At 40.1% G+C, this 24,942-nt stretch overlaps 1 protein-coding gene across 5 annotated transcripts in view; it reads left to right on the top strand.

Annotated features, from left to right (window-relative positions):
- Positions 1-24,942, top strand: part of LOC140211678 (A disintegrin and metalloproteinase with thrombospondin motifs 19-like) — a 387,009-nt gene that overhangs the window by 217,659 nt on the left and 144,408 nt on the right. For all 5 annotated transcript variants that reach the window (XR_011889546.1, XR_011889548.1, XR_011889547.1 and 2 more), the window contains 2 exons: positions 8,917-9,018; positions 20,288-20,433. Coding sequence is in view for 2 of the 5 variants with exons in the window: in XM_072281716.1 (XP_072137817.1) it covers positions 8,917-9,018; positions 20,288-20,433 (248 nt within the window). In the remaining 3 variants the exon portion in view is untranslated. The remainder of the gene's footprint in view (positions 1-8,916; positions 9,019-20,287; positions 20,434-24,942) is intronic.

The following is a 24,942-nucleotide window of genomic DNA, read 5'->3' as shown; positions in this document are numbered from 1 at the left end:
GGGGTCTCATGACTGGCTGCTATTCGATACACCAAGGACGTAACCTAGAGGACTAGTGCACCTTCGGGGTTCCAGGATCTTGTGGCTCTGGAGGTGGGCGGACTCGAGGTTGGTTCCTCCGCAGGAAACTGGTGTGTCATGGGAGTACATGGAGGATCGAAAGCAGCTAGCTGGCAGCTGGCTGTGTGCCCAGAGACCTGAGTTCTTTGGTCACAAAGCTCGGAAAAAGCTATGCAGCAGACTTTTAACATTGTAAATCAGCGAGTTGTTTGTTATGTCTCCCCTCTCGCTATGAAACAGGGACACCTCTTTTTCCCTTAGTAGAGAGAGAGCCTGAGGTATGTCGAATTACCGGGTGAACAAGTAGTCTTCGGGGTACTGCAGGTCTGTGTCTTTATTGATGCTTTGCTACACGCTTGAGTGCTTGGTGGAAGGGGGAGTTGTTGCTTTGCTGCTGCTTATGTGTGGGTGGGGGGAGCTGGGGTGGTGGGTTTTAACATTTAACTGCCATTCATTCTTTGGGGCACACCTGTTTTTGTGGATGTTTGTGAAGAAAAAGAATTTCAGGATATATATTGTATACCATTTCTCTGACATTAAATGTACCTTTGAAGTGTTTTCTTACATTTCTTATACTCTTCAAGTACCTCATCTGTTCCTTCCTGCCTACACCTGCTATGCCCCTCCTCCTTTTTAACCAGGGCCTCAACATCTCTTGTAAACCAAGGTTCCCTAAATCTGTTATCCTTGCCTTTTATTCTGACAGGAACATACAAAATTTGAACTCTCAAAGTTTCGCCTTTGAAGGCCTCCCACTTACCAAGCACACTTTTTCTGGAAAACACCCTGTCCTAATCCGCACTTGCCAGATGCTTTCTGATACCATCAATATTGGCCTTTCTCCAACTTAGAAACTCAACCCAAGGACCAGACCTAACCTTTTCCATATTTATCTTGGAACTAACAAACTTCTGCCACCTGCCCTGTCTCATTCTCTAATAGGAGATCTACTACCACACACTCTCTAGCACATTTGGCAAACACTGTCTCATGCAGCCTTTTTACAGTATGGGAGTCCCAGTCAATATGTGGAAAGCTAAAATCACCTACTATCACAACCTCATGTTTCTTGAGATTGTGATCTCTCTACAAATTTACTCCACTAAATCTTACTGATTATTGGGTGGTTAATTATATATTCCCATCAACCTGGTCATCCCTTTCTTATTCCCCAGTGCCACAGTAGATGAGCTCTTCATTCTGTCCTGTGACATTTTCCCTGAGTAGTAATGCTACCCTTCCTCCTTTAATCCCTCCCACTCTATCATGTCTAAAACAATGGAATCACGGAACACTGAGCTGCCAGTCCTGCCTCTTCTGCAACTGTGTCTTACTGATGGCTACAATGTTGTAATTCCATGTGCTGATCCACACTCTACCCTCATCCGCCTTTGCCACAATACTCCTTGCACTGAGCAGTTCTATCTTTTACCATAACTATTCTAAAACTAATAGAATTATGGTCACTGGTCCCAAAATGCTCCCCCACTGAGACTTTAGCCACTTTTCCAGTTTAATATCCTAGACGAGAGATCAAGTATTGTCCCTTTTCCAGTATGGCCACAACCTGTATACGTTGCTTGAAAAAATATTTTACTCTTCCATCCCCCCCGCCACCACCACTCCACATGCCCTGGCATCTTCCCATGTAAACAGAGAAGATACAACTAATGTCTGTTCACCTCTTCTGTTCCCGCCATCTAGTCACCCACACAACCATTCCAAGTGAAGCAGCAATTTATTTGGACTTCTTTCAGTCTTGTGTACTACATTCGGTGTCCAGTATGTGGTCTCCAACATCAATTAGTAATTGCTTTGCAGAGCCTATCCACTCACTCCACAGCAGCCATTCTGATGTTCAAATGATAATCCAGCTGTACCCACAATCACACTCCCATTCTGAATTGTCTCTTTGAAGCCTTCTCCACTGCTATAGTGAGAGCCAAAGTAACTAGAAGAACATCTTGTCTTATCATCTGGGCACATGACAATTCTCTGGAATGAGTATCTGTGAACTGGAGAGGGTGCAGAGAAAATTTTCCATTATGTGCTTGGGAAGGAGAATTTCAGTTACAAGAAGAGAATTTATAGGCTATGCTTGTTTTCCTGGGGGTGAACAAGGATGAAGGGGAATGTATGGGTGACATAAGGTAGACACTAGGAACCTTTTCTCCACGGCTGAGATGGCTAAGTCTGGAGACTATCCGTTTAGGAGAAGGGAATCTGAGGAAGGAACACACATCAAAGTTGCTGGTGAACACAGCAGGCCAGGCAGCATCTCTAGGAAGAGGTACAGTCGACGTTTCAGGCTGAGACCCTTCGCCAGTCCTGACGAAGGGTCTCGGCCTGAAACGTCGACCGTACCTCTTCCTAGAGATGCTGCCTGGCCTGCTGCGTTCACCAGCAACTTTGATGTATGTTGCTTGAATTTCCAGCATCTGCAGAATTCCTGTTGTTTGTAATCTAAGGAAGGTTTCTTTTTCATTCAGAGGGGTAAAAATACAAGAGTTGAGACTGGAGCCAGAGATTGATTCAACAGAGTGTGGAGAGGTAGAAGAATTGAAAAGAATACTTAAAGCCATTGAAATCTGTGATCTTTGATGTTTGGAAGTTGAAAGGATGGAGAAAAGTATTTTTATTGAGTCATTGAATGTAATGAAGAACAAAATGGAACCTCAGTGTAGGAGAGTGTTGAACTAGAATGAGTCAGTGTTATATAGTGAGGTCAAGAACATATGCATGGATATATGACTTGCAGGATACACTGTATAACTTTAATATGCCTGTGATTATCGGTAGATTTGAACTGTTTAAAGGTGATACTTCAGTTGGAACTCCTGAAAAATGAGGAGTTGGAGTCATTTGTAAGGAAAGAGATGCAGCTGTGGAAACTATTTATTTTATCAACATCTTATTAAAGGCAAGAAGCTAAACAGGAACCATTGAGGTTATTAGGATGACAGACAGAAATCCCATCTGAGGGAGAAGAGGAACTTCTTCAAAGTGGGTATTCCTGAAGGAGAAGTGGAAGGGAACAGAATTAAAGCAAATAAGATGAAGCATTTTCCCCTTATGTTTTCATTAACCTTCTGTACTGAAGTAGCTGCATGTAATTCCCCACTGTTGTCTTTTGATTACTAATGTCTGAAAGTATGAGGTAGGTTGTTATTAATTACTTCCCTTTATACTTTCAGCACTTTAATGCAGTCAGAACAAGATGAATATTCTCTGGCACACAATGATTGTGTGGATTAACAGATTTGTAAAGGGAGACTAGAAATTACTCTTGCTAATAATAGCAGATATTTTTATATTTTAGAGCATTACATGTCTGCGATTTGAACAGAGATGCTAATCTCATGAAATCATAGAATGGATGCTGTGTATATAATATATCAGTAATATTTGAGTAATATTGTAAATACATTGTTTGATTAACCATTCTTGTTTATTTAAGTACTTAATTACGGGTCATATGTAAGAACACGTGAATGACATATGTCATCATGCCACTAAGTGATACGTGCATGCCTCGCTTAAAGTAGGCACGAAGTTAGACTCACATTTTGGACTCCTTTGAATTAGTTTCATGTTTTAGAGTTACAAAACAAAACAATAGTAATAGCACCCACAATCAGTTACTCATCCCTTGGAGTTAATGCTAGTTCTTTGCAAGAATTAATACTTGCATTCAAAATGTAGATAGTGTAATATTATATAAAACTTTTGGCATAGTACCTTCAAGTCTAAAGTAAAACTATATCTTGCTGATAATAGTTTTTCAATATTTATTGGATTACAAATATATATATATATATATATATATATATGACTAATTTGGATGATTATGGAACAACATGCTATCCTTTGGGCATAGATCTGTAAATAGGGGTGAATTCTAAAATTTGGAGAAATTCAGACATTTAATATGTAGTTGTAGAAATGTTATACCTGTGAAGGTCCAGAATGCAGACAGTTAGCGATGGCTGTGAAAGTGTGAAATCAGCAGGACAAGGTTTAGTGAAGAATCCTGTCATTGAGCATACACTCATTATCTGGCACGTGCACGAATCCAGAGATGAATGTACTTAATCCCTGTTGGAAACATTACAGGACTAACATCGTCACAGTTTATGGCTCAGTTTGTGCACAATTCCCCATACCATAGTCTTGGAGGGAAGAACTGCTGCCTGGGCCATTCTGTGCTGGCAGTAAGTCATATTTGAGAAGAGCATTGAGATTTCAGTATGCTGGAATTTGAAGTTACTCTGGAATATCATCATTTTTCTCAGTGGACATATTGACCTGCAGTATGGTACAATTACTTTTAATTCTGCTGTTCCAGTTTATGAGGCCATTTAGAAAGGCATCTGAGAACTACAGTACTTTTTGATATAGTGGAAATTGCTTTGAATTTGACTCTTTGAAAGGTTAATAAAGGGATAATTTTGCAATGTACTCATTATTATGTATCACCTTCACTAATGCACAGCCGGGTCATATTTAAATTCTCCAACAGCACCAGTCCAAAACTTAAGAAATACAGGGTTGAATGAAGCCAGCATATCTTGGCTTCATCAGAAGTATGAGCGAAGTCAAGGACTTTTTCATAGCACATAGTACTTGAGCTAAAAGATTGTATTGCTCTTTTTCCAAGCATTGATATTGTAACAGTTCACCCGCTTAACGCTGAGGACACATTCTTCAGAGGTCGAGTGCTATGTAAATCAGCGCCTTGCGGGATCATTATAACATTATGTCAATGGGCATGTCGATATGTTATGTATACACAGTAATTCATGGAGTAACAAACATGCAAGTAGGCCTAACCTGTACGTCAATGGAGCAGCAACACGTCACAGCAGCCACAGAGAGAAGCGGCTGGTGGTTACATCTTAGAGGAGGGACCAGGTTGTGTGTTCTTCTCTAACTTTGGCTTCCGCTTCAAGAAGGCGTCGAGATTTCACTGTCTTTTCTTAAGTTTCCACTCGTGAAGTAGTTCTCGGTAGCAGGAAATCATGTCAAGAACACCTCTCTTTGCCGTATTGCCTCGCTCCCTGCCAGGGTCATTATCAATGAACTGGTCCATGGTTTGTGCGATCGTGGTGGTGCTAGTGCTGAGGAGTTTTGTGATAAGGTTTCCTGCTGGTGTCTCTTCTTCTCCATCCGTGTCCTCAGATTCATCCCGTTTTCCAGACATTGTAGGTGAAAAAAATGGAATAAATTGGCAAGAGCGTTTATACACACAGGGGAGGCAGAGCATGATCTAATACGTGATTGGTTGTGAGTGGCTCAGAGCGTATGTAAAGCACTCTCATTGGCTGACTAAATGTTTACTGTAATGGCGGCCACTAAGTTTTAAGTATTGTTCAGAATGAATTTTTGTCATTTAAAAAAATTTCAATAAAGAATTGAATAACCAAGAAATGAATCAGTGCTATACGGAGTAGCGTTTTGTGGGGTTTGAGTGTAATTGAACAGAGTGTATCTTTTGGTTTGTTTTAATTAAAAGTTCTCCAATTTGAAAATACCTTTAGAGTAATAGAAGTAAATTGAAAAAATCTCTTAATCTGACATTTCACAGATAATACTCCTTTATTCACACATTGTGCTCCTCCTACCCAACTTCAATTAACTGTGTTAACATATCCTTTGATTTTTCTCTCCTTCCATATAATTTGCCACCTTAAGTGCATTTGCACTGTTTGCCTTAATGAGTCGTTGTGATAGCAAGTTTCACATTCATAATTTTAAAGTCCTCTCTCTGTTTCCCCTCAATCACAGAATAATATGGTCTTAAAAACTGGCAGGACCTGAAGGTATTGTCAAAGGTGTAACTGCGTCCCTGGCCCTACACCCAATGTGCAACACCTCATATTCTGTCTGGATGGCATCCAACCTGATGCCATGAACTTCGGTTTCTCCTTCCAGTAATTTTTCCCCTCCACCTTCCCTCTTCTTCTATTCCCCATTCTGTCCTCTTACTTCTTCTTCTCACCTGCCTATCACCTTCCCCGGTGCCTCTCCTCCTTCCCTTTCTCTTATGGTTCACTCTCTCCTCCTATCAGATTACTTCTTCTCGGGCCATTTACCTTTCACACCCACTTGGCTTCACCTATCACCCTCTAGCTTGTCTTCCTCCCCCCCCCACCCCATCTTTTTATTCGGGCATCCTTCCCCCTTCCTTTCCAATCCTGATGACGTGTTTCGGCCCAAAACGTCGACTGTTTATTCATTTCCATAGATGCTGCCAAGGCAGTTAAGTTTCTCCAGCATCTTGTGTGTTACTCCCAATGTCTGCTCATTGAGCACTTCAATTATGCTCCAACTCCTGCATTTCAGCCTCTTTCTCCCATTCCCCAGGAAGATTTGTTATACATTGATGAAGCCAAACACAATCTAGAGGAGGAGCACCTCATTATCTGCTTGGTTAATCTTCAACCTAATGAATTCTCTTTCCTCCTGGTCTATCCTTCCTTCCCTTATTTTGTAATCACTCTCTCACCTGGATCCACCAATCATTTGCCAGTTCTTGCTCATCCCTCATCCTCGCTCCCTTACATTAACTATCTTCTCTTACAATCCAGTTGAAAGGTCTTGATCTGAAATGTTGTATGTCTATTCCTCTCTATGGACGCTACCTGATCCACTGAGATCCTCCAGTATTTTGTGTATTGCTAAGGAACTCTGCAAACAGCTTCATGACAATTGCATCTGTTCTTGAATACTATATAAAAACCATAGAAACCATAGAAAAACTACAGCACAGAAACAGGCCTTTTGGCCCTTCTTGGCTGTGCCGAACCATTTTCTGCCTAGTCCCACTGACCTGCACATGGACCATATCCCTCCATACACCTCCCATCCATGCATCTGTCCAATTTATTTTTTAAATGTTAAAAAAGAACCCGCATTTACCACCTCGTCTGGCAGCTCATTCCATACTCCCACCACTCTCTGTGTGAAGAAGCCCCCCCCTAACGTTCCCTTTAAACTTTTCCCCCCTCACCCTTAACCCATGTCCTCTGGTTTTTTTCTCCCCTTGCCTCAGTGGAAAAAGCCTGCTTGCATTCACTCTATTTATACCCATCATAATTTTATATACCTCCATCAAATCTCCCCTCGTTCTTCTACGCTCCAGGGAATAAGGTCCTAACCTATTCAACCTTTCTCTGTAACTGAGTTTCTCAAGTCCAGGCAATATCCTTGTAAACCTTCTCTGCACTCTTTCAACCTTATTAATATCCTTCCTGTAATTTGGTGACCAAAACTAAACACAATACTCCAGATTCAGCCTCACCAATGCCTTATACAACCTCATCATAACATTCCAGCTCTTATACTCAATACTTTGATTGATAAAGGCCAATGTACCAAAAGCAATCTTACGACCCTATCTACCTGTGATGCCACTTTTAGGGAATTTTGTATCTGTATTCCCAGATCCCTCTGTTCTACTGCACTCCTCAGTGCCTTACCATTAACCCTGTATGTCCTACCTTGGTTTGTCCTTCCAACATGCAATACCGCACACTTGTCTGTATTAAACTCCATCTGCCATTTTTCAGCTCATTTTTCCAGCTGGTCCAAGTCCCTCTGCAGGCTCTGAAAACCTTCCTCACTGTCTACTACACCTCCAATCTTTGCATCATCAGCAAATTTGCTGATCCAATTTACCACATTATCATCCAGATCATTGATATAGATGACAAATAACAATGGACCCAGCACTGATCCCTGTGGCACACCACTAGTCACACGCCTCCACTCGAAGAAGCAATTCTCTACTACCGCTCTTTGGCTTCTACCATTGAGCCAATGTCTAATCCAATTTACCACCTCTCCATGTATACCTAGCGACTGAATTTTTCTAACTAACCTCCCATGCGGGACCAGGTATCTGTGGGTACCTGGTTAATACCACTAAGCTGGTCAAATTCTGGCAATCATCATTTAAAACTAAAATTGTATTCAAATTCTGTGCATTCAAATAGATAGGTCTCAATAGCATATAGCTGTTTTTATCCTTTAAACAAAGTACAGCTGGAGAGCTTAAAATTGATGTTATAATAATATTTGATTAAACGTACATCTTATACAATGTTACTGAGGGATAAATGTAATAATAAAAATAAGAAATGAAAAAGTGATAAAAAGACTTTTTAAAATATTAGCAGTAATGAAATCTGAAGAAAAGGGATAAAATTAAACATCCAGCATCAGAAATTTTGTTTGGGGAGAAAAACAACTAAAAATTCACTAAACACTTGACCTATCCAAACTAACGTTTATGGAGAGTTTTTAATGAATTCAGCAACTTCATGGCATTTCCATATCTTAATGCTAACTCTCCAAATGAGATACTGGCATAGTAACTTGTATGGATAACCAAAGCAACTCAGATGGCAATGTATTATTTCCACACTTGTGTGGCAATTATAATTTTGTTTGTGCTGTATTTGCTGTTAATTGCCGTACATTTTACTCCTTTGTACTGCAAAATTGTAATCCAAATTAATTTTGAAAATATAAAGTGATAGAAATATTCAGCAAATCAGGATGGGTCTGTGGAAAGGTAATCAGAGTTAATGTTTCAGCTTGGAGACCCTTCATCAGAACTCTGATGTAAATTGTTCTAACAAAGAGTCTCCTACCTGAAATGTTAATTCTTTTTCCCTTCCCACTGATGTGGCCTGACCTTCTGAGTATTTCCAACATTATCAGTTTTTGCTTTAGTTATCCAGCATTTGCAGTTTTTCTGATTTTCATTCATACTAAACCCTTCTTCTCTGAAGATGAAAAATATTTAATGATTATCTCATGAATATGTCATTGTATTCTGTCTTTATTTTGCAGCATGTTATATGTACCGGACTATGGTGTAAGTTAGAAGGTGAACAAGAGTGTAAAACTAAACTGGACCCACCATTAGATGGAACTGAGTGTGAACAAGAAAAGGTAAGAACTCCAAACTCAGTATTTTAAGTACTTCCATGTTTTTCTCTGTGATACTTGAAAACTTCCCAAATGCAGATATTTCAAATTGTTCCCGAAGCTCCTCATCTCTGATGCACATCACCATAACTGGCGTGACAAGTCAAGAAAGACACAATTTGCTCATACAATGCAAAATAACATGGACTCACTTTGCAAATCAAATCTCAGGCATGAAATAAAAATAGAAAATGCTGGAAACTCTTGACAGGTCCAATAACATCCATGGATAGAGAAACAGATTTAACATACCAAAGTGAAAGAACTTCAGGTTTGTTTCTCTCCCTTCCAGATATTACCTGATATGCTGAATTTTTCCATCAATTTTTCTGTTGTATGTCAGATTTCCAAACGTAAAAATTAGATTGTAAATTATATGGTGTTATCCAATCTCCATGGGGGTCTTTAGATGTGCTTTATGGTTTAGAGCACAATTGATCAGATTATTTGTGAATCCACTTTGTCCATTAAAAACTAATAAACCATGCTACGTCATTAATGTGTTAATAGAAGAGAAAATGCTGTGGACTTTGGTGCTTCAACCCTCATTTTCACTCTAGACAATGAAACCTGGAACTTTCTCAAATTCTTCCTCTGCCTTCCAAATTGATCTTGATTTTACCTTGAAATTCCATTATGTGTGAACTTCATCAAATACTGTTATCACTGATAATTAACGCCTTGATCAGTGACCTATTTGGAATGTCACCACTCCGAGTTCACAAGGAACGTTTCCTTTAGGAAACTACACTTTGAGCTCATTATTGGATTTGTCCCCGTTAGGTGCTGCTTAAATTTGTAATTGAATATTCTCATTTTTAATCTATGCTGTTAGACTGCTAGGTCAAGTTGCCCAGTTTAGTTCTGCTTCCTTCTTTTATCTGGGTGCAAACATCAATTTACTTGTAAGATGAGAGTGCATTGATCCACACAACCATTGCAAGTATTTTACAATATCTAACTTATTCTTCCCTCAATGAAATACAATCCTCGCTCAGAATTCCTCCAACCTGAAATATATAAATCTCTTTGGACCCTGGTCAGGATCCATAGCCTATGCAGATAGAGAAAGATGAAACTACAGTCAGAGAATGATGAGCCTGGTAGCAGGCTTGCAATCAAGCAAGCATAGGACCAAGCACTTTCCCATGAGGAATTCAAAATGTAACTTGAAAGCTAGTTGTTAATGTGGTTTGGTAAATTGCAGGTACGCTACCATGGCATTTTGTCTGTTACTTCAAATGAGTAGGTAATCATCGAGTGTCGGACCGCACTTTTTCAATATGCAACAGTACAAAGCCATGAAATATGAAATGATCCCTGTAATAGTGAAAGTAGAGTTACTTTTGGAGTGCATGTCACACACACCGTTTCATCAGGATAACTTCAGCTCCAACCTCAACTTACTGTGCAACTCATACAAAATGCTGGAGGAACTCGACAGGCCAGGTAGCATCTATGGATAAGAGTATTGTCAATGTTTTGGGCCGAAAACCTTCAGCAGGACTGGAGAAAAAGAAGATGAGGAGTAGATTTAAAAGGTAGGGGGAGGGGAGGGAGAAACACAAGGTAATACGTGAAACCTGAAGGGGGGGGGGATGAAGTGAAGAGCTGGAAAGTTGATTGGTGAAAGAGACAGAAGGTCATGGAAGAAAGAAAAGGGGGAGGATCACCAGGGGGAGTCGATGGGCAAGCAAGGAGATAAGTTGAGGGAGGGAAAAGGAGGTGGGGAATGGTGAAAGAGGGTGGGGGGCATTACCGGAAGTTCGAGAAATTGACGTTCATACCATCAGGTTGGCGGCTACCCAATAGAATATAAGGAGTTGTCCCTCCAACCTAAGTGTGGCCTCATCATGACACTGGAGGAGGCCGTGAATGGACATATCAGAATGAGAGTGGGAAGTAGAATTAAAATGAGTGGGCAATAGAAATCCTGCTTTTTCTGGCATACGGAGCGCAGGTGTTTGGCGAATTGGTATACCAATCTACGTTGGGTCTCACAATATACAGGAGGCCACACCAGAAGCACAGTATATGACCCCAACAGATTCACAGGTGAAGTGTCACCTCATCTGGAAGGACTGTTTAGGGCCCTGAATGGTAGTGAGGGAGGAACTGTAGGGGCAGGTGTAGCACTTGTTCTGCTTGCAAGGACAAATTCCAGGTGGGAAAGCAGTGGGGAAGGACGAATGGACAAGGGAATGAACACAACTTGCTGTGTTAGTGTGACATTCCCATTTTCTGTGGCCTCATATGAGATTGCCAATTCATACAAAATTAGGAAAAGGTTATCCATTGTGTCCATGCCAAATGAAACTGTTTGAGACTGCTCAAAATCATTATGCATTGAACTATTTCAGCCAAGGCATAAAGAAACTCTTAACCATCTATCTGGATTTGAACCCAAAGTAAAAGGTCATTTAGAAACTACTGAACACCACCCAATCTCTTGTGTTTTGAAGCTTTCTTTTTCTATTAAATTATTGAGTGATTTGACTAGCTTTATTTGGATCTCTGACGAGCAAACATTTGGAATTTCCATTTATTTTACTCATAGAATCTTTAAATTCTGAACTTCAGTTGATTTATTTGTGAGTATGATTTGATAGTGTAAATTCTTTAAGCAGAATTTTTAACTTCTGGTCAGAACCGAGAACTCAGGACTCAGTTACATTGGCCTGGTTTCAATTCAAAAATTAAACCCAACACACAATTAACTTCCAAACAAAATCAACTGTTGCCCTACATCCTTCAGAGCTTGTTCTGGTGCCTTGCACTATACTGGTGCTCCTGTGCTGTCGTTGCCATTAGCTGCATCATATGGCCCAAGGGTTTCGAAGCTGAGACTTAAAATGTTGTTGGATGGTCAAATGTCTCCAGCAGTTCTGGCCCAGCTCCTTATTACATCACCTCACTTTGAGTGGCTGGGAGTGTGGACTGGAGAATAAACAGCAAATCTTAAATCCTGCCATGTTGAGAGAGAACAGCAGGTTCTTGATCTTAAGAGACAATACCACTTTCTTTGGGCAGCAACTCAAAAATCACATTTAGTACCATGATTCTGATTGGTGCTGCCTTCCTAACACTGCAAAAGGACTGAACACTGAAGTCCTCTGTCTTCATTATCTTAGAACCATATGGCATCATTTGGCCTATTGTGCCTGTACTTTGAAAGAGCAAATTGAATGATCCATTTCCTGTACCTCTGCCATATCCCTGCAAATTTTACCCCTTCTCCAGTTCCATCTTGATAGTTAATCCCGTTTTATAGGAATACGAGAAGAGGAGATGGCTATTTGGTTTCTCAAACTTTTTGTCCCAAGTAGACAAAGAAGTTGTCAATCTACAATCCACTTTTAACACAATGATTTTGCCCTATATCATTATGTAGGAGTTAAAATTGGCAATCTTTTCAAACAATTGATCATTTGCAGGGTAAAATCAAATGTACAATGTGGGACCTGAATGATGCTATCTAAATGCAAGACTTGTCTTCTTTTTGAAGGCACAACACAGATGACTTCGAGAAGTGTATTTGCATGGGATGCTGCAAATATTGATGTTTCTCTGAGGATGCAAGCCCTTTTGAAAATTAACCAAAAATTATTCTCATGTTGAAATCATTTTTTTCTATGTTCAGTGCTTAAAATAGCATCGTCAATAAATAAAGAAACTTGATGACTGTTGGTCAGAAATTTGACCACCTTCATTGAGGATATGCCGCCACTGATGAAACGGTTAACATACAGAAATGATTCAATATATTTTTTTTATTCTCCTTCAGTCAGTCAGTTTTGTGGAAAGCTACAGACCTGAGGATGCTTTGAAGGAAAGGCAGTTGTTCACAATGAGTGTCAGTTGAGTTTAGAACAAAAGAGGATATTTAAACCAGATATTACGCAGGGTTATGAGTCCTCTCAAAACCTTTAATTCAATGCAATGCACAATGAACCTTTGGGTAAATAGAACAGAGAACACGAGAGCGCCTTGCAGGCTCTTCAGCCCATGATGTTATGCCAACCTTTTAATGTATTCTAAGATCAATCTAACCCTTCCCGCCTACATAACTATTCATTTTTTTCTATCATCCTTTTGTCTCTCTAAGAGTTTCTTAAATGCCGCTAATGTATCTACGTCTACTACCACCCCTGGCAGGGCATTCAACACACTCAGCACTCTCTGTGTAAAACCTTGCATCTGAGATCCCTCCCATACTTTCATCTTGGACACAATAAGTTCTTTATTTTCTATTATTTTAGTCCATGTGGCAAAAAATATTGAGCTATTCTAGTTTTCCAGTGCAATCATGATATTATTTCCATAAATGAAACAAATTGGATAAGAAATTCATTTGCACTATTACGGTATCAGAGTGATATTAGATTCATAGAAAATACACAGTGAACATAAGAAGTAGGAGCAGGAGTAGGCCATCCGGCCCATCGAGCCTGCCCCGCCATTCAATAAGACCATGGCTGATCTGTCCATAAGCTCAGCTCCACCTACCTGCCTTTTCCCCATAACCCTTAATTCCCCTACTATGTAAAAATCTATCTAACTGTATCTTAAGTATATTTAGTGAAGAAGCCTCAACTGCTTCCCTGGGCAGAGGATTCCACAGATAATAGACAATAGACAATAGGTGCAGGAGTAGGCCATTTGGCCCTTCGAGCCAGCACTGCCATTCACTGTGATCATGACTGCTCATCTACAATCAATACCCCATTCCTGCCTTCTCCCCATATCCCTTGACTCCGCTATCATTAAGAGCTCTATCTAACTCTTTTTCGAAGGCATCCAAAGAATTGGCCTCCACTGCCTTCTGAGGCAGAGCATTCCTCAGATTCACCACTCCCTAGGAAAAACAGTTTCTCCTCATCTCCATCCTAAATCTTCTCCCCTGAATCTTGAAGCAATGTCCCCTAGTTCTAGTCTCACCTACCAATGGAAACAACTTTCCTACTTCTATCTTATCTATCCCTTTCAAAACTGTGTATGTTTCTATAAGATCCCCTCTCATTCTTCTGAATTCCAGAGAGTATAGTCCCAGGTGACTCAATCTCCCCACATAGGTTAACCCCTTCATCCCTGGAATCAACCTTGTGAACCTCCTCTGCACTGCCTCCAAAGCCAGTATATCCTTCCTCATGTACGGAGACCAGAACTGCACACAATACTTCAGGTGCGACCTCACCAGTACCCTGTATAGTTGCAGCAAGACCTCCCTGCTCTTGACTTCAATCCCTGTAGCAAAAAAGGCCAACATTCCATTTGCCTTCTTAATAACCTGTTGTACCTGCAAGCCAACTTTTTTGTGATTCATGAACAAGCACTCCCAAGTCCCTCTGCACAACAGCATGCTGTAATCTTTCACCATTTAAGTAATAATCTGCTCTTCTATTATTCCTTCCAAATACAGTATAAAGATTCACTAATTTCATCTACTGCAGGCACAGACCCTTTGCAGGTCGAAACCCTGAGAATCGTAGTAGGACTTCCTGCATAATTTTATATTCACACTTTCATCACAGGCCAGAGATCAGAAAACTGTAATTGTGTACAAATATACATATTCAGGAAAGTGAATCCATTAATGGTAAATCTCAGCATTTAACCTCCTTGTTCCTGGCTTTAGGTCCAGCATGTGTAAAAGAAAAATTCTGAGGTCTCATGGTAACCCCAGAGTTGATACCGACCAAGGAAGAAATAAATCTTATAGTAGACAATAGACACGAACAAGGTCTTCATTATCACTAGTTTACGGAAGTGTCACGTGGAGTTGATGCAATTCTAAAGGCAGACTTTATTCACGTCATCACATGATCATTTGCACTGTGGTAGTGCGGTATTTTCAGTTTCAAGAGGGCAGGAGTTTACAGTGTGAAAGTCCTCCAGTGCTAAGTTAACTGGGTAGTTTTGGAGGAGAGGAGTAGCTTTAGTATAAATACCATCAGTGAAGACTGGTCATGTGGACTTTCACATATTGATGAATCCAGAATTTTAACCCAGAATTCAACTGTGAAGAAGACTGACAAATGAAACCAAGTTTTTGGCTTGAGTTCAAATGATTCCCCTTACCTTTGTTTGATGCCAGCAATCAGTCAGTCATGTTATTAAAATGCTCATTTCGTCTCCAGGGACAGCGAAGTTATAGTGGAGCTACTTTTAATCTGTGTAAATATATACCATTATTTCTTTTTTTCTGTAAAAGATTGTTACAGTCCTAGCAAGAGCTTTTCTCTTTCAGCAATAATAAATAATTTATTTTTCAAACTGTGATTGTAAGCAATGCAGTTAGTTCAGCAGATTAGATAATCTCCATGGACAGAGAAATAGTTACTGGCTCAGTTTGATTACCTGTAACATTAGATTCCACTCTCTCCAAAGATTTTTTTTATTTCATGTATTTGGAATACAATGTAGAATAGGACATTCTAGTACTTGGAGCCATACCACCCAACAGCCCTGACACTCCCGATTTAATCCTAACCTACTCACTGGATAATTTAAAATGATCAATTAACCCACCCAGTACATCTTTGGATGGGGGTACGAAACCAGAGGACCCAGAGAAAGCCCATGCATTCATTCCATGATGTACCGAGATTCCTTACAGAGGATGCTAGGATCGAACTGCAAATTCTGATGCCCTGCGCTGCAATAATGTCATGCTATGTATGCTATCCTGACGCCCAATTGCAAGGTTGCTACGGTAATCTCCCAATTACAATCGCATTGACTTGTTGAGTGTTTCCAGCATTTTCAGTTTTTTTATTTTATATGTACACCATCTGTACTACTTTGTTCTTGTAAGTAACGTACTGCACCTATTCTCAGTGTTAAACTACACAATGTGCCTCAAACAGAAGATGCTGGAGGTACTTAGAATTTGAAGCAGCATCTGTGGAGAGAGAAACAGAATTCTGATTTAAGTTTATGCCCTTCCATTAAAACAGGTAGAAGGTAGAAGTCAGATATGTTTTAAGATGCAGGGAAGAAAAAGGGATGAACAAAGGGGATTTATGTGATATGGTCAGGACCTAGAGAGACTGAAAGATGCAAGTGATAATGAGATCAACGGAGAAAAAGCTGTCTTGTGATGTAAATAGGAAGTGAATGAAAACAGGGCACGCAGGGAGAGAGAAACATTGCTGGAATTGTGAGAGATCAAAACCTGCAGGTGCTTGAAATCTGAAATGAAACAGAAAGTTGAAAATCCTCACCATGTCTATAAAATTAGAAAAATAGAGTTAATATCAAATGACAACACGAGAAAATCTGCAGATGCTGGGAATTCGAGCAACACACACAAGATGATGGTGGAACACAGTAGGCCAGGCAGCATCTATAGGAAGAGGTACAGTCAACGTTTTGGGTCAAGACCCTTCATCAGGACTAATGGAAAAAAGAGATAGAAAGAGATTTGAAAGTGGGAGGAGGAGACCCGAAATGATAGGAGAAGACCGGAGGCGGAGGGATGAAGCCAAGAGCTGGAAAGTTGATTGGCAAAAGGGATACAAGGCTGGAGAAGGGGGAGTATCATGAGATGGAAGGCCTTGGAAGAAAGAAAGGGGGAGGGGAGCACCAGAGGAAGATGGAGAACAGGCAAGGAGTTATTGTGAGAGGGAAATAGAAAGAAAAATAAATAAATAAATACATACATACATACATACATACATACATACATACATAAATTAGGGATGGGGTAAGAAGGAGAGGAGGGGCATTAACAGAAGTTAGAGAAATCAATGTTCATGCCCTCAGGTTGGAGGCTACCCAGACGGAGCATAAGATGTTGTTCCTCCAACCTGAGTGGGGCTTCATCTCGACAGTGGAGGAGGCCGTAGATTGACATATCAGAATGGGAATGGGACGTGGAATTAAAATGTGTGGCCACTGGGAGATCCTGCTTCCTCTGGCGGACAGAGCGTAGGTGTCCAGCGAAGCGGTCTCCCAGTCTGTGTCGGGTCTCACCAATATATGGAAGGGCACACCGGGAGCACCGGACACAGTAAATGACAATGACCTTTATCAGAACTGCACCTTCTGATTGACACTGGAAAGACTGATTATCTGAAGTTGTTAAGTTAAATCTTGAGTCCCAAGTGCTGTAGAAGCCTGTTTGAAATTTGAGCTATTTTTACTTAAGCTTATGTTTGGCTTTATTGGAACAGTATAAGCAGAGAGTGGAATAGAGAATGGAAGTGACATGCAACTGCAAACCAAGGTTATCCATTTGGATTGAACAGAAATAATTTCCAAAGTGGTTACTTGGTCTTACTCAAAATCATCATTGAGGAGATCAGACTGTGACTACCGAATACAGTATGCTAAATCGGTCAAAGTACAAGCAAATTACTGTTTCACTTGGAAGGACTGTTTGGGTCCTTAGATAGTGGAAAGGAAAGCAAAGCAGTAAAAGGGCAGGTGTAACAACTCCTGCCATCTTAAGCTAAGGTGCTGTGAGAACTGAAGTGTGTGTTGGTGGAGATAGAAGAGTGAAACAGAGAGTCATAGCAGAGAACCTCCTTTGAGATTGCTAATAGTAGATTGAGGGAGCAGATGTACTTGACGGTAGGAACAAGAACTAGAAGCAGGAGTTGGTCAATCAGTCCATTGTGTCTGCTCTGCCATTCAATAAGAAAGTGGCTAATCATTATCTCAGCACCTATTTCCTGTGCTAACCCTTTATTCCTTGATTCCCTTAATTTCTAAACATTTCTTGATTTCTACTTTAAATTTCCTGATTATTTACTGAATGTAAAGATCCATCAATTTCTATTTTATCTTTCTTCTTCTCATTGTAGATGCAGAAGTTTAGCCTGCTGGAGCAAATCCTTACAATTTACTATTAGCAGCTCATTACAGACACCTAGTAGCTAAAGGTGCTGAAAACTATCCCTACTGAGCCTTTTAAACTCATTACAGATGTTTCCCATCCATCCCACACCCTCCCTCCTACCATAAACCTAATCGCATCTCTCTCCTACCTTTGATGAAGGCTCCTTGATCCAGAGCATTGATTGTTTTTATTTCAGATTTCTAATAGCTGCAGTATTTTTGGTGAACTTTTATCTATTCTGTTCATTGCAACCTCAAAATATTTCAACAGCTCTTTCAAACATGATTTCCTTGTTGCAATCCTATACTGGTTTTCTCTGTGCTGGCATTTTCAAGTACTCTGTTATCACTTCCATTGTGCAGGGTCACTGCCACTGATGTTTAATAATTTACCTATAATTGTTTCTTTTATCTCACTCCTTCCCTTTTTCAAAAGTAGGTTTGCATTACTATCTTCCAATCTGTGAGAACCTTGCTATGATCTGTGGAAATTCACATGAGAGAATTTCCTCAGCAGTCACATAAAACCATGAGATATAGGAACAGAATTAGGGGCAATTCAGCTCATCGAGTTTGCTCCACCATTCATTCCATCGTGGCTGATTATTATCCCTCCCAACTGCGTTATCCTGCCTTCTCCCTAGAGGCTTTTAATGCCCTGATTAATCAAGAAGCTATCAACCTCTGTCTTAAATATACCCAATGACTTGGCCTGCACAGCCGCCTGTGGCAATGAATTTCACAGATTCACCACCCTCTGGCTAAAGAAATCCTCTATTCTAAATGGATGTCCCTCTTTTTTGAGTCTGTGCCCTTAGGTCCTCGTCACCCCCTACTATAGGAAACTTCCTCTTCACATCCACTCTATCTAGGCTTTTCAATATTCAATAAGTTTCAATATGATCTCCCTTCATTATTCTAAACTCCAGCAAGTTCAAAATTCAAAATACACTTATTATCAAAGTTTGTATACATTATACAACCTTGAGATTCATCTCCTAACAGGCAGCCACAAAACAAGGAAACAGAAAAGAACCTATAAAAAAGAAGACTATCAAACACCCAATGTGCAAGCAATAAAAGTAAGTAAATGGCATTCGGAACGAAAATAAGTCCATTGATCGAAGCCTGGAGCAGGCCACAGCCTGAGCCTCAGTTTAGCACGGAGCTGAGTAAACATCACGGAGCAGTGAGCAGAACTGGCCCGATCCTTGTCTCTCGTCCCGACACTCTGCCATTTCAATCCACCTGGCCCCATGTTTAAATCATTCAAACATCAGGTCATTACTCACACTAGGACCTGGGCCCTGTTGCATCAATACAGTCTGGATCCGGGCCCTGCTTCCAAGTTTTGGCCCATACCCGACCTTTCCAAATCGACCAGGCATGTAGATTGATCAAACTTCGCTCTCGATTCAAGTAGACAGACCTTAAATTTGCCTTTCCTCCACTCCAAATTTATTCCACTTCACTTGCGCCAACCTTGATTCGAATATTCCTTGACCTCATCTCGACTTCACCTCACACCCGCATGCTTCGAACCTTGACTCAGTCTCACCATTGCTTGCCTCTCAATTGTTTGCAGTGATCATTTACCATAAGTTTTATAAGAAAAAGTGTTATTAATAACATGTTTAGTTGTATTCTTTGTTTTGTTTGCTGCCAGTAAATAGTCGCTAAGCTTCACTAGCACATTCTTAACCCAGAAACTCAGAGCCATCAAACATCTTTCAAAGCCCCCAGGTCTAAGTCATTAGGTGCTAAGAATTTATTCCTTTTCTGACACATTAATTTCTTTAGTGATATTTTCTTGTTAATGCCAATTCCTTGAGCTCATCATTTACACAAGACTTGTATTTTTCCACTATGTATGGGAGGTGTTCTGAGTCTTTTTCAGTGAAGGCAGTCACAAAATATTTCCCTTCCATTTCTATATCCCCAGTGTAATTTCCCCTGCTTCCATTTCAAGGGATCTGTATTTGCTCTAGCTGTATTTTTACTTTTTATACGCCCATAATATTTAAAATCTTTATTTATGTTTCTTGTTTACCTACTCCAATATCTTGTTCCTCTCTCCTTATCAATACCTTCATTCTTCTTTACTGAATTCTAATTATTTTTTCAATACTGTGACTTGCTGCTTGTTGGCAACGTTATTATTATTTAAATTATCTAATGCTATCTCTAATTTCTTTTGATATGTATAGCTGGTCTTCTTTTCCTGTTACCTTAAAGGGGCATATATTACTTGTAAACTATAACTATTTCTTTATAAATTTGCCATTTCTTATTTGCTTTATTTTGACTTTATTGGTGAATTCCTCTGGTGAATTTTAATGTAATTTGATCACGATGATTGTTGGCAGTAAAGGTAATCTTTTTGCTTTTGCAGTGGTGTAAGGCTGGTGAATGTGTGAGTAAAGCACCTCATCCTGACTACATAGATGGGGAATGGAGTATCTGGAGCATGTGGAGCATTTGTAGTCGAACATGTGATGTCGGGGTACATTTCCGGCAGCGTACATGCGATAATCCCAGGTACATTGACTTTGTCGTATTAATCATTTAATTTGTTCATATTTCACAGCATGTTCTTGCTTTTCATTTCGATAAGACATTCGGAGAGCAGGTCTAAAGTATCCTGATTTACATATTTGTTTTAGCCTGGTCTTTGTAGCAACCAAGACTATTCCCAATCAGAAATCTTACACCTGCTTATGCTCTCCTCTATCTGTCTCATTATTTGTCTCCTGTTTGCTGCAATCATAAGTCCCCTTCCCCATAGCCCTTAGAAATATGAAGCTTGAAGTATAGAAAGTGACCACTTGACCCTTTGTTCCTCTTGCAACTCTTCAATGTCTGCTTTAAAATGGGGCAATAAATCTCTCTTCAGTTTCTGGAGAATAGAAACAATAGTCAAAGTATTGATTTTCTAATTGGATTTTAACTGCTGATTAAGTGTAGCCAAACCTGTGGAAATGGATAAATATAACCCATTCTACTTATATTAAATTTGGTTTGTCTAATAGTTGTTGAAACCAAATTTACCAGCACAATGGAGAGAATACTACAAACTGATCACTTGCCTGAAATGTAGAAGTAGCCTCCCAGCTTCTTCCTTCCACTAGCAAACATCTTCTTAAATCTATTTTCCTTCTCCACTTCATCAACCTTTACCTTCAAGAACAGGTCTGAATAGCTCATGAGCTCATATCATGAAAGTTCAGGCAACATGTTCATCTCTGGCAGATCCCTCTCTTCCTTTTGTTGATGAAGCCTGCATTCCTTCTTTAGCCATCAGTTCATAATCTTTTCTCCTTTCTTCCTTTATTTGTCTCTGATTTCTTATCCGTCAGACTCACTTCCTGCTTACTTGCTCTAAATCCAAATTCCACAAATACTTTTCCACTGAAATTCTTGTCCATACTTTGATCCCCTCCAGGCAAATATTCCAAGCTTTATTGATCCATTTATTGCTCTTGCATTTAAAATGATCATTTTTGTCTCTAAGATTTTCTATGGTTTTATTCTTCACTTTCTCTGGTGTTCATTCCAGTCGTACAGCCCTTCAAAAACTTAGAATCTCTTCAACTCTCATGCAGTTCCCAACTCCCAAGCCTCCCTTGCTCTCTTTTCAAATTGAGAAGAATGGTGAAATCTTGTTGAAGCAGATGGATGCTGAGAGGACATGACAGGGTAGCTGCCTTTGCTTATGGGAGAATCTCAAACCAGGGGACATAGTCAGAAGATATGCATGCAGTCAGATGATATTGACGTATGCAGGAACTTCTACCATGGGGTGATGAATGTTGAGAATTTTCTACTTCAGGGAGGTGGGGAGATGGATCACTGGAAGAGCTTAAAGAAGAGATCTGCTCAGTGGCTACCTTGTTAGGTGCACGAGTACAGCTGCCGGTTAATGCAAATATCTAAACAGCCAATCAAGTGATAGCAACTCAAGGCATAAAAGAATGCAGACATGATCAAGTGGTTCAGTTGTTCATACCGAATATCAGTATGGGGAAGACATGTGATCTAGGTGAGTCTGACCGGTGGAATGGTTGTTGGTAGCAAATAGGGTTTTTAAGCATCTTAGAAACTGCTGATCTCCTGGGATTTTCACGCACAACACTCTCTGGAGTTTAGAGGAACATGCAAAAGAGAAAAGAAAATCCAGTGAGTGGCAGTTGTGTGGGTGAAAATGCCTTGTTAATGAGAAAGGTCAGAGGAGAATGACCAGACTGGTTCAAGCTGACAGGAAGTTGACAGTAACTTAAATAACCACTCGTTACAACAGTAATGCACGGATGAGCATCATTAAATGCACAACATGTTGAACCTTGAAGCGGGTGGACTACAACATCAGAAGACCACAAACATGCTTGCAGTAGCCACTTTATTTGGTACAAGAGGTATCCAATAAGTGGCCGCTATGTGATATACATTTTTGAAAGATCTGGAACTTGAGGGCTGTAGAGGATTGGCACAAAAGAGATGAGTCCAGGAACAGAACGGGTGTGATCATACTGAATGCCAGACTGCCTTTTGGTTCCGAGGAGCTTAAACCTGCTCATGAATGACTGTGATGCTTCACTTCCAGATGAGCTCAAAGCCTTTAGTGTATGTGTTGAAAGGGAGAATAAAGATATACCTGCTCAAATCCTTGTAACATCTAGTGGCCCTATGATACCTGTCTCGGAGTCTGATGTCAAAACATTTTTCAAGAGGGTGAACCCTTGTAAAGTGTCAGGCCCTGATGGTGTCCCGGGTAGGGCCCTGAAACCTGTGTCAACCAACTGGTGGGAGTGTTCAGTGACATCCTCAATATTCCCACCTGCTTCAAAGGGGCAGCATTTATATCAGTGCCCAAGAAGAGTAGGATGAGCTGGCTTAATGACTGTCACCCAGCTGCACTCCCAGAAAATGTGCTGAAGTGCTTTGAGAGGTTAGTCATGGCCAGAATCAATTTCTGACTAGGTAAGGACCTAGATGCACTGCAATTTGCCTATTGCCACAATAGTCTACAACAGATGCTATCCTATCTCACTGGCTCGCCAATTGGCCTTGGGTCACATGTACAATAGTAATATCTATGTTAGGCTGCTGTTTATTGATTTCATCTCAATATTCAACACAATCATACGCTCATTTCTAATCAGCAAGCTCCAAAACCTGGGCCTCTATACCTCCCTCTACAAGTGGATCCTCGACTTCCTCACAAGGAAAGCACAGTCTGGGTTGATTGGCATTAAAATCTTCTCCTCACTGACAATCAACACTCACGCACGTTAGGGATGCGTGGATAGGCCACTGCTCCATTCTTTCTACATCCATTAATAGGCACAGCTCAAATGCTATCTATACATTTATCAAAGGCGCAACTATTGTTAACAGAATTTCAGATGGTGACGAAGATAAATCAGCTGGTTGAGTGGGGTCACCACAGCAACCTTGCACTCAATATCATTAGGTCCGAGAAATTGATTGTGGGCATCAGAAAGGGGAAATTGAGGGAACACACACCGGTCCTCATTGAGGGAAAGGGTGAAAGCAGTGGAAAGGGTGAGCAGTTTCAGTTCCTGGGTATCAGTATCTCTGAAGATCTATCCTGGGCCAAACATATTGATGCGATTACAAAGAAGGCATGACAGCAGCTATATTTCATTAGGAGTTAAAGCAGACTTGATATGTCACCAAAAACACCTACAGATTTCTACAGATGTACCATGGAGGGCATTCTAACAGCTTCCATTACTGCTTGGTATGGAGAGGCCACTGCACTGGATTGGGAAAAAGCTACAGAAAGTTGTAAACTCAGCCAGCTCCATCATGGGCACTAGCCTCCCCAGCAACGAGGATATCTTCAAAACGTGATGCCTCAAAAAGGTGGCATCCATCATTAAGAACCCCCATCATTTCGGGAACAGCTTCTGTCCCTCCACTATCAGAGTTCTGAATGGACCATCAATCCATATATACTAACTCACTATTTCTTTTTGTTTTCTTTTTGCACTGCTTATTTAATTTTTTTAACTATGTTCCTTTTTTTGTTTTGCAACACATTTCACAATGTATGCCAGTGACATTAAACCTGATTCTGATATTTTCTCATATTCTACCATATTGATCGTGCTTTTAATTGTTTAGTCTTTCAACTTTGATAATGACTGTTTAAACTACATCATCTCTCTACTTCTTCCTACATGAAGATGCTTCTCATCTCTCTGACCAGGCGTTAATTACATGTCCTAACCATGAATGTGTCATTTTTTTTTATTGACTGCACCCCTAATGTTTTGTAAAGTCTAATTATAAGTGGTTGCTGACATGTGTATCCCTTGCTGGAAAAGACAAATAAATTAAACCTGGATATTGTCAAATATGAAGATTGTAGTGGACCTCAAGATGATGAATTTAATTTAAAGCCATTCCAATCAGTGTTTTGCTTCCATTGTTTCAGACTTTGAAAGTGAAATGAATAGATTACCTGCATGTATAGAACTGAGAATCAATAACCTCAAATTGAGCAGTTTAAGGTACTTCTGAATGGAAAGGAGATCAGCCTGAAGAGCAGTAATTAGGAAAATTTATGAACATCCAGAAAAACTTTGTATCCATTTTAATCCTGATGGATTATTTGTATGAGTGATTTTTTCACAAATGAGCTCAAAAAATGTTCATAAAGATGATGCCACTTTATGTTGTTCAAATTTTGGTCTAATGCCTTCTGTTATCTTTAGAATACATAACTGGGACAAAATCCTTAAGTCTGCTAAACAAGGATCTTTAGGTTACACCTTAAATCAGCAACCAGCTTTAAAATTAAATATGCAATTTATGAAGTCCATGACAACCTTGTGTCAAGCATTAGATTATCAAATATATTTGGGGCAGCTGGTGAGCTGCCACATGAATAAACAATTGGGATCGGATTATTTTCAAGGAGATCTAGTGTCTTTTTAGATGTTCTTACTCCACTGTTTGCCCTGGCACTCAGTAGGATAGGCATTGTTGTTTCACTTTCAATAAAAAAATATTTTTCTGATT

This window comes from Mobula birostris, chromosome 17, assembly GCF_030028105.1.
Source record: "Mobula birostris isolate sMobBir1 chromosome 17, sMobBir1.hap1, whole genome shotgun sequence".
Classification (NCBI taxonomy): Eukaryota; Metazoa; Chordata; class Chondrichthyes; order Myliobatiformes; family Myliobatidae; genus Mobula; species Mobula birostris.
Note: the sequence above shows the minus strand (reverse complement) of the source record. Positions and strands in the feature narration are given on the sequence as shown.